The 11,460-nt window shown below is 35.0% G+C and overlaps 1 protein-coding gene across 1 annotated transcript; it reads right to left on the bottom strand.

Moving 5' to 3' along the window:
• Nucleotides 1-2,678: 2,678 nt before the first annotated feature.
• On the bottom strand, nt 2,679-8,927 carry LOC122274637. Its single transcript, XM_043083658.1, has 9 exons — nt 8,277-8,927; nt 7,995-8,147; nt 6,831-7,007; nt 5,793-5,864; nt 5,225-5,308; nt 4,866-5,093; nt 4,621-4,719; nt 3,893-4,236; nt 2,679-3,468 (listed from the first exon to the last, which is right to left on the bottom strand). The coding sequence occupies exons 1-9, from the start codon at nt 8,803-8,805 to the stop codon at nt 2,863-2,865; spliced, it is 2,292 nt and encodes a 763-aa protein (XP_042939592.1). The 5' UTR covers nt 8,806-8,927; the 3' UTR covers nt 2,679-2,862.
• Nucleotides 8,928-11,460: the final 2,533 nt, after the last annotated feature.

Genomic DNA, 11,460 nt, shown 5'->3' with positions numbered 1-11,460 from the left:
CACTTTCGACTAACTAAGGATCAGTCGCCAAAGATGGAGGAAGAGCAAGAATGCATGAACAGAATACCCTATGCATCTGCTATTGGTAGTCTTATGTACGCCATGGTCTGTACAAGGCCAGATATTGCACAAGCAGTGAGAGCTGTGAGCAGGTACATGAGTAATCCAGGAAAGCAGCATTGGGAAGCAGTCAAGTGGATTTTAAGATATCTACAAGGTTCTTCAGATACGTCACTATGCTTTACAAAAACAGGTTTAAAACTACAGGGATATGTAGATGCTGATTTAGCAGGTGACGTTGACAGCAGAAAAAGTACTACTGGATTTGTGTATACGCTGGGTGGTACAGCTGTATCGTGGGCTTCTAAGTTACAGAAGATTGTTGCTCTCTCAACTACAGAAGCGGAATACGTTGCTATAACTGAAGCAGGGAAGGAAATGGTTTGGTTGCAGTCATTCTTGGAGGAATTGGGAAAGAAGAATGAAAAAGGCATTCTGCACAGTGATAGTCAGAGTGCTATTTTTCTTGCAAAGAATCCAACCTTTCATTCCAGAACAAAACACATACAGTTGCGATATCATTTTATCCGATCTCTTCTCGATAGTGGACAACTGATACTTGAGAAGATTCGAGGAACAGAGAACCCAGCAGACATGTTCACAAAAGTAGTTACTGCTGACAAACTGAAGCTGTGTATAGCTTTAGTTGGACTTCGTATTTAAAGGCATGACTTGAAGTTGCTGTGATGATTGCTATGAAGATATGTAGACTCATTTGTCTCCAAGTGGGAGATTGTTGCAGATGGAGACAAAATATTAAACGGTGAGCCATGCACCGTTTGCTTCTTTGGCTTATTAGGCACCGTTCGATGCTTTTGTATTGTTAGGCACCTCCCCAAGCATCATGCAGCAAATTGCTGCAATGTAGTGATTTGCTCTCCTATAAATAGGAGAGCTTAAGTGTGTGCAGACGGAGTGTGGAAGAGAGAAAGAAGAGAGGAAGAGAGTGGGTGAGCAGAGAAAATTTTTCTGTAAAAATTATTTTTATAGTGAAATTACAGCAGCTGTGGACGTAGGCAATTGCCGAACCACGTTAAATTTCGTCCCTCCTTTATTTAGAATCGTCTCAGTATCAGAACAGCTCCCAACAGCATATATACTTTGCTTTGAAGACCCAACGCTTGCGGGGCCTATTATATATCTGAATTAAGTATTAATGCCTTCATGACCTCCTGTTTGAAAAATACACAAATTTCCATGAAATTACTAAACAATTTTGTAATCACCACCTTAGAATATTAATACTCTTAAATAATAATAATAATAAAAATTAACAAACATAAAAAAATGAATACTTTTTTTCACAAAAATAAAATTAAAATCACAAAATAGAATGGCACAAGGCATTCTCATCAAAAACTCAAATAGTCAAATTTAGCTGTAGAGAAATCGGCCCAGGATGGGGATCCACAACCTTTACTTTAAGGCCTGACAGTCCACAAAAGGAAAAGGCACACGAAATGGGCTCAGCAATGCTAGAAAGAGGGTCCACGAGATGTGGTTCGTTCATAAGGCGGGTTCAAGGAATCAAGAGGTGGCACTCAGAGTAGAGGAATAAGGTAATTAATTAGTGCCTAATTTAAGTATAAGAAATTATTTTCTTTATACTTTGTCATGTTTAGTCACATCTATTAGGTGGAAAATTTTAAATAGTTTATTTATGAAGTTACTTAAAATGTGTCGAATCAACAAGTATGACACAGAGATAAAAATTAAGATAAGAATTAGTATTGCTCAATTAATATTTGTTTTTTTAAGGAAAATTCAGTTATGATTCCACTTTAAGACCTGAACCAAGCATATGAATGATTTTTAGGGAAAGTGAATAACTAAACTCCCAGTACTATAATTCAGTGAAGCACCTGAAGTGGAAAATGAATGCTTCTTTTTCTTTTTCTTTTTCCAATTTATCTGAAAGGAGAGGAAAGGTTTTTTAATTTAAATGAAAATATATAGAGTAAAAGTCGAGAAATCGAAGAGTTTATAGCATAAGAGATGATGAATGGTTGTTTCCAACAAGATGAAAGACGAGAGAAAAGTTGAGAAATCGAAAGATTTATGACATGTCTAATTTTACGACGTACTCAAGTTTTCTAATGCTTGTATGGAATTTATATATATTAATATAAACAAATTTAGATTTCTTATAGTTAATCTTGTCTGAATTCTAAGACTTGGAATGAGTGAAAAATAGATACATAAATCGATCTCCTCAAATACAATGACATATACTTTATATCATGTGCTGTCTCTTCCATTCTAAGCCGCAAAGTTCGAGTTTGAACCATAAAGCTGGATCCTCTTCAGTTTCTTTCTTCTTCTTCTTCTTCTTCCCTTTTTTTTTTTTTTTTTTTTTTTTTTTTTTTTTTTTTGTGCATTTAGCCAAAGATGTTCTCCGTTTTCATGCTAGCCTCTCTTGCACTTGCCTTAATTTGCCTTCTTTATTTCCCCCATTGAGAGAAACAAGTTAGGATGTAAACTCACTAAATAAGTACTTATGCTGGTAGCTAGTTTTTTGAGACATGTTTAAAACTGCAGAGAAACTCATTCTTCACTAATAGTTAATAATACAACTCGACCATTGGCGGAAAGGTAACTTGCACGAGACAGAACAAACAGATCGAAAGAGTAGTCGAGCATTAATTTCACATGTACTTGACATAGCAAATTGTTTTTATTTTTTGTCAAAAACCGATCATACAGCATACGGGAACATGACAATTGACAAATAGAACTTTTTATTCGATGAAATGGAAAAAAGAGAGACAAGATAAGAAAAGAAAAAACTGGAAAAAAGGGACATTAGAGAGTTGGCTTGTAGCTTCGTCGTGGCACCTTCGTAAGGGTAGCATGTATAAGATCAAAATATAGCGGAAACTGCACTAGAGCAAAAAACGTTACCGGTAGGCACGTTGTCGCATACACTGCATATGCCACATATCTTAGTTCATTTTGTACCTCAAAGAAATGTCCCGAGCAGAATGAAACGAGCACCGAAGCTATGGAAATGAACAACGACGTCAGACCTATCAAGAGCTTCCTCGGCAAGTCCTTCCCAAAATCTCTCTCTTGGTGCCGTGATGTTAAGATGGAGAGGAACATGACCAAGGCCGTGACCGAGAAGCAGAGCGCAACGAGTGATGAGATTGCAAAAAGGTGGAATGCAGGTTTGTTTCCCAACGTTGGAGTGCCTGTTTCCTGTACACCTCCGGGAACTGTGGTGGAGGTGGCGAAGGCCACAGTGGCTATGAGTGCTGCGACGACGGAGTAGGACTGGGAGGTGCTGGTTAGCCATTCTGCACCTTTCCTGACGAGGCGCTTGTGAGTTTTGATGAACACCTCCTCCGGGCTCTTGCCCTTCTTGTTGTAGCGGGGAACAAAGTTGGAGGGAATTGAGTCCATAACAAACTGCATGAAGCCAAGCATTCAATATGCGTCATCTTATATATATATATATATTAAATTAATTGGCCCAATTGATCATCTATATATGAGTATGGTAATCGAAAATGAAAAATATTATTTGAGTTTTTAATTATCATCTTTTGATTATTTTCATTATTAATTCCTTGAACAGACTGCATGAAATGGTTTGCAGATCATGATTTAAAAGTGAAAATCAAATTTTCAATAAAATGAGGCTTAGTCAAGATATGATGAAAGGATATATAAAAGGGTATGTAATAGAAAAGAAATATATTTTTGATTGAGAATTTTAACAAAACACCATTTATTCCAAAAGTTTAAACTGCCGGCTAAAGAGGTAAATTTAATTATTTGCATTATCTTCTTAACTAATACCATATATTGTTCTTTCTTGTATATATATTACCTCATACCACTTCATTTCCCATTGCATTTGCAAGGCTTCGCCGGGAATTAGCCAAGGCTTATAGGCTCCAAGTTTGGCCGCGAGATGAAAGGCACTATTCCCGTCGTTATCCACTACCCGGAACACACTATCTCTGATGAGGATATTTCTTCGTAACAAGAGTTGATATATATGTGGTTGTCTGTTCTCCACCGCCACCAACACTACATTTTTGTTCTCTGCATTCACGTCATGTATGGCAACGGGAAGCAATTCTAGAATTTTCTCCACCATTTCGGCAATGCCATTTCTAGCAGCAATTAATATAGCAGTCTCCTTTTCCATTTCCGCTTTCATTTCCTTCCCTGCAATATTATGTTAACGCAAAAGTTCAGCAAAATAACATCAATAATAATAAGGAAGAGGAGGATGAAATTTGTTAACGGGGCTGGCCTGTTATGAGGGACTGGATGATTGGAATTAAGTCTGATCATATGCAAAGTGGCCAACATTATGGACTGATTCATGATGCAATCAAATTGGTCATGTTTATAGTTCCTTTTAATAATCATTAAAATGGAATCTACTTAAAACAAAATTACTAAGTTATTTAGGGAGACAAAGTACTCCATGCTCCCATAAGTATCCTTCAACACAAAACTCCATGCTCCGAAGACAAGGGTCTTTCCGAGTCGTTTATTACCAAAATATTATAAGGATATATAGTACTGATGTGGAAAGGGACTTACCATCCTCAAGTGAAGCTCTTTTCCCAACTCTGTTACGACTGTTTTGCTGGCCACCGCTAGCTTCAAGATTTCTTCCAATTTCACTGCTTCCTCCCACATCTTTTGATTTTTACAAGATAAGTTGATTAAACAATACACACAGAGACTCAACAATACTAATTGCTAGCTAGCTAGCTAGATAATTAATGATCAGAAAGAAGTGTGTGTGTGTGTGTATATATCAAGTAGGATCGTGCATGGCTTACCCTCTATGTTCTCAGCTTCAGAAAAATCACCAATACCGCTAAAGACACTTGAATATGGATTTGATTCGTCCTGAACTTCTCCGGCTGGTGTATCCAAAGCTTGCAAGGGCTTCGTGCCAGCGTGATAATATTCGTACATGTTAACACCCTTTAGAAGTTCGTTCATGATCTGAATCGATAATATGTGCTGCTGCTTCTCTTCATATATCTTTTTTATCGTGGGAAGTCCTTATTAACATAATACACAAAATACCTTAAATTTTGAAACAAATGAACGCTGTTTTTTAAAAGTATAGTAGAAGATAATAATGCTCAGTAGAAATAGTTATAACTTGGACGTTGTATACTGACATATATACCTAGACCAAGAACGATCAGCATCATCCTGTTTGCAAACTTGAAAATTTTGTACCAAGCTGCTTCTTTGGTGGCTTTGAATATTTCTGTATAAGAAGATACATGTAATTCATCATAATGTCAATATGCATGAGAAATGTTAAACCTACAAATGGATCGAGTTATGAAATAATATCAGGTGATATATCGATGTGTAAACTTATTTTTTATAAGTCTCTTTGTAAACCTAGCTAGCATTTCTCGTGCCAAAATAATTAATGAACCTCAAAAGTTCTTGTACCTTATCCCAGGCTAACCTCAGTGATTGATCAAGGTTAGATTGTGAAACTAGGATGTCGTTTGTACAACAATTTTCTCCCATTAACTTCACAATCAGTCTACATATTACTAATTTAACAATTTTACTGTCAGAAACAATCTATATTACTAATTTAACAATTTTACTGTCACAAACAATATTGTTTGTGAATTTTAATCAGTGTTTTCTTTTTTGTTTGTTTTGGTTCGAATGTTTCCTCATTTGAGCTTGCTTTCAAACAAAAATTAGAATCATATGCTCGCATTGCTTGCCTGGATTTCCTGCCTGTCTTTGGTTCTCTTCATCTGTGTGTACTCCAACCTTCCTTCCGATGGCGACTAGAACTTGAGAGAGAGAGAGAGAGAGAGAGAGAGAGAAGTCATGAAGCTCAGTTTGTAGCGCATAGCAAATGAATAATATATAGAAACAAAAATGAAACTGCACCAGTACGTTAGCTAGTCTGCATGCATTTGTGTATGGTATTAATGTTTCTAATGCCAACAAAGTGTTAGATGCATGCAGCTTGAAACTAGTAGTTAGTTGCAATTTCATGATCAACATGAAATGGCAGATTTGGTAAAAGTTATTCCTCGAGTTGCAATGGAGACGACTCGATCGAACTAAGTATTGACCAATGTTTAGGCCTGGCCTTGCTATTTTTATTCGATTGTGATCGAGTCGATCTCAAGCTTATAACTACCAAACTATATTTTCTTGAACGAGTTCCACTTTCTGCATGATCAAGTTGCTTGATTGATTTGTTATTTCTTAAACGCAATAAATTCTCATTATTGAAATTCGTATTATAATATATATTTTTAAATTAATTATTTTTATTATTATTTTCTTACTTCAATAATCTTCATGTACGTACTTGTAAAAAATTATTTCACTTTTTAATTATCACAAAATAGATTATATATGTGTCTTACATCTTATAATTTTTTTTAAAAATCTGGACAAACCAATTTGAGTTTATAAAAATAGTTGATCCGTGTATATATATATATATATATATATTACATTAAATAACTTTGCATTGGCTTGTTTGATAAAAAAAAAAATTAATAATAATAAAAAAATAAAATAAAATAATTAAAAAAAAAGTTAAAGCTTTTTTTGTTTAATCTTGGTTTGTTTGTTAAAATAATTAAACTGCTAAAGTCAGTAAAGTGAACCGTACTCATAGCAGCTCTATATATATATATATATTCTGCCCGGCCCTCACCTGGCCGGTGCACTTTGTCATCCTGCGATGTTTATAAAAAATTCACAGTTAAGAAAAGAAGGAAAAACAACCAGTTACATACCTAATGTAATGAAATTCCAAAACAATCGAAAGAAGTTTATGCATGTTGATCTGTAGTTGTCGGGATAATTTGGATTCCTTTCATATTTAGGACGTCCTCCTTGATCTATCGGTTGCATGGGGAGCTGGTGATCATAATAATCGTGTGGTACCGCCTTGTGCTCATCAACAAATATGCCTTCCAAAGTAACAGCAAAAGATAATAATCCACCAATTAATAATATTTATATTTACCAAATTAAGTCGTAATTAATGTCATACAAACAAAAACAATATCATATTATCATACAAGAGAAATGCTAGCTATACATGATTCATTTAACCTTTACCTAGTTATATTCTTTCATCATCTTTCAAATTTGCATTAGATTATTTGGAAACTCTTTATTAGTTTTCACCATGTTAATTGCACAATTAAAAAATTAAATGGACGATAAAGATAATAGAATTGTAAGCTAGTAGAATACTACTATGCCGCCATAGTTATATTACTAATTCTGTCTCATTATTAAAAAAATTAAAATTAAAAATAAAAATACAAACACAAAATGGGTAGAGGTCGTTTCAGTCTTCATCTTTTTGTATATATTAAATATATATTTTTTTAATTTTTTTAATAAATCACGTGAAACCATATACTAGTACCACTTCAATGAAATAAAGTGATAAGTATAATTGAGACGACATAGTAGCAATACTTAAAAAAAATAATAATCCTCTTTTAGTTTAATACAACATCTCATTATAATGGTAGAATGATAATAAATTGCTACTTAAATAAGCATAATAATATTCATATAATTATTTTACCACAAAAAAATTATGTGCTAGAACTTCAATAATAAAATAGCATTATAAAAAGTGATTAAATATTCTTTTATTTACAAGTTAAAGCTTTACATTATTGTTGATATGCCGGTTTATAAAAAAAAATATTCAAAATTGAATCTTGCAAAAAATATCAAATACTATATATCTTATCAACTAGCTAGGCATGTCAATGGTAAATATATCTTTTGCAATTAAATATAATTTATCTGAAATTTTTTTTATTGGTATCCTTACTCTAAGAAGAATGGATACATGGATCCCTGAATGATCAGTACGTAGTTTCTTTTTCTTTTCTTTTTTAAATGCTAAGCAGTGATGATTCGATGATACATACAATGATAAATGATTCTCTTGAGAAATCCAAGGCGGCTCCCGCTTGGGAAAGCTGAAGACTTTTCAGCTAGAAGATGGAGAGGAGCGATTCCTTCCTCATTGACAGCATTTACCAGTACTTCTCCAAACAATTTAATTATTTGCAATGCCAAATCTGTATACGAAGCAATATTAGTTCGTTAGGATCAATGAATAACCAGAGGGAAAAAGATCACTTTGCGTTAATTGTTCTTATTTGACAATCGATCTAGAGATAGAAAATGAGTTTCAATTCAATACCCACCAAAATGGTCTCCTGAAATGGCGATGTGAAGGATTGTGTCACCATTCTTCCTCCTGGAGCAACTATAGACCTCATCCAACGTAAGCATCTGGACAAGACAGTGGAAAGCTTCTGTTTTTCCGAAGAGAACAGCCATGAAAAGAGGAGTCTCTCCCTCATGATTACGAAGAGCAATCAACGAACAATCAACCACTGCTATGCATTTACACATGGCCACATTCCCCATCAATGCAGCAAAATGGAGAGGAGTGTTTCCTCTCTTGTTTGCAACTCCAAGAACCATTTCTGGATTTGGTTGCTCCGAAATGATCTGTGTCAGTTTCCTGACCGTCTGTTCTTGGCCGTCCGAGACAGCTAGGTGTAATGCTGTGTCCTGTAACCTGGTGATGCTGGAGACTAGAGCCATTGGATTTTCCATACATATATTGACGACCTCATCCCATTTCCCTAACATGGCCTTTTCAAACAAGGTCGTCTCCATTTCCTGACTCGGTGCCTCCATGAATGAGACGAAATCCATCTCTCTCATTTCTCCTTCTACAATAGGAACAGGGAAGATTGTCAGAACGGATATATCTCGAGAGCAGCCAATGACAGTACTAGCTCTAGTGCGCTCCCGTGCATGGAATTATATATATCTCTTCTAATCTCAAAATTTCTAGTAAGATAAATACTTCCCAAATATCAATCAAACATAAATAGTTTTTAATTTCAAATACTTGACTTTTTTATCTAATCATTATATAATTATTAACTTTTCCAAACTTTTAAACAAAACATAAAAACTAATAAAATTTTTTAAATTTTAAAATAAAAATAATATTCTAACAATATTTTAACTTTATAATATTTTTTATTCAACTTTTTCTGTCTTTTTCTTTTTCAAAACTCAGTAAAATATCATAATTTAAATCATTTCACTACTATTAATAAATCTTCTAATTACTAACGTTTACATATTTCGGATCTCATCTCAATATTATATATTCCAAAGTTGCTCTTGATCATCACACCGTATGTAATTCTTTTCTTTTTAAACAAAAGAACTTTATTCTCACTTTTAAAAAGAGAAGCAAAGGATTTTATAATACGTGACATGTCTCACGGTCGTCTTGATTAATAGAGAAAGCTAAAAGGTGCCTAGCTTGTTCTTTCTTTAACATACTTTATAGTGTTTAATTATTATTATTTTTTAATTTCTTTTTGTTGTAGTACTTCTTAATCAATCTGGCCGTTATTGTTCATTTCCCCCCCCCCCCCCTCTTTTTTTTTTTTTTTTGTGAATTTCATATTTGTTTTTTTTTTTAAAAAGAATGCGTGAAGATTACAAATTCTAAAATTGTACAAATAATTTCACTAATAATAATAATAATAATTAATGATGTTTATATAATAACAATAATGGGCATTTCAATATTTATCTTAAATTTTTTATTACTAGTCACAAGTGTTGATATGTTGCATTTAAAGTGATATTAATTTATTTAAGTTTGCGACATTTAAAATCACTTAAAATATGTAACATTAACATATATATATATATATATATACACGTTATTGGAAATAACAAAAAGTGAAAAAGCAGTGGTTCTACCCAACACTACACCTAGAGGGGGGGTGAATAGGTATAATCCAATTTTTTATGGCCTTTTGAAAATTAGACAAACAAGTAGTTAATAAATGAATCAAATAACACAAATAATCAACACATGATTTTGATCACAGAGTAGAAACTCATTTGAAGAACATCTTCAAAATCTAAAACCACTCCGGGTATAAGACACCACCTCAAATCTACTATAGAAATTTTAGTTTGTTATAACCAATTTAGAAACACTCACAAAACCTTTGTAGTAGCTAAACTTGGCTTGCAACACCACGAGTGACCCACTCGATCTCTACACGCATGTAGTGTCGGAACTCTGACCTTCCTATAGCTTCCCACGAGAACCTCTCGATCTCTGCATCAACGGCAGCTCCAGGCTCTTCCGACCAACAAAAATGTCCACTTCAATGGACTCAAGTAAGAGTTGATTTTGAATGTGTTGTGGTGGAGAAATGTTTATCCAAGAGAGAACAAACAAATGGGGGAGAGTTTGCTCTAAGAAGTTCTTGGAGGCCCTTAGGGTTTTTGCTCTGATTTTCCACATCAAGAACAGAAGTTAAGCTGTTCTATTTATAGTTCCCATCAAATGAGGCGCTTCAAAACCCTACATTGTAAGAGATCTGGAACATTGGCTCGAGTGAAGTGTCGAGCGAAGGTCAAGCGAGACAATCTGCCTAAGTATGCTCAAGCGACATGTCGAGCGACATGTTGAGCGAGTATCGAGTGGTCGACTCTGCCTGAGTTCGCTCGAACTCAGTGTCGAGCGAGGGTCGAGCGACACACTCTGCCTGGGTTCGTTCGAGCTCAGTGTCGAGTGAGGGTTGAGCGGTTGAATCTGCCTGAGTTCACTCAAGCTCAGTGTCGAGCGAAGGTCGAGCAGTTGAATCTGCCTGAGTTCGCTCGAGCTGTATGTCGAGCGAAGGTCGAGCGGTGCAATCTGCCCAAGTTCGCTCGAGCGCTCCGTCGAGCGAGGGTCGAGCGAAGTCACTTTCTTTGACCAATCTTCAAGCCTTTCCGCAACAACACTTGTTACAACACTATTTTACATAGGTTTTCACAAGAATATGCCAATACGCTCATTTTTCCCTCAACAATCTCTCCCTTTGGCATTTCTGTGACAAAACCTCTAACCTATACATATGACTTAATCTTAGCACACCCAACTAGATCCATATTCTTGAACATGTTGAAATATTTCTGCACACGCTTAGCAAACGGTTAAACATACCCATTCACATATGCACAAAAACATATTTGCAATTCTCAAATCATAATTCATGAACAGTCATGTCAAGTATAGGTTTTAGAAAAGAAATATTTCATTAAGCAACAAATCAGAGATTGAGTTCAAGAAACATTAGTCAAACAACAGCAGCTAACAAGAGATATAATTCAACAGACATAACCAAAAGCTGCTGTTCCCCCCAAAAAAAATGTGTTAGTACAAGTAACACTCCACACTCCCCCTGAGTTAATACTACTGTACTACTCCCCCTCAACAATATCTCCCCTTTTTTGTCACAAGAGGCCAAGGGTCTCAATCATCACCATTGGCATCCTCATCATCCTCATTGAGCT

This window comes from Carya illinoinensis, chromosome 8, assembly GCF_018687715.1.
Source record: "Carya illinoinensis cultivar Pawnee chromosome 8, C.illinoinensisPawnee_v1, whole genome shotgun sequence".
Classification (NCBI taxonomy): domain Eukaryota; kingdom Viridiplantae; phylum Streptophyta; class Magnoliopsida; order Fagales; family Juglandaceae; genus Carya; species Carya illinoinensis.
The sequence above is the reverse complement of the archived record's forward strand: the minus strand, read 5'-3'. Positions and strand labels throughout refer to the sequence as shown.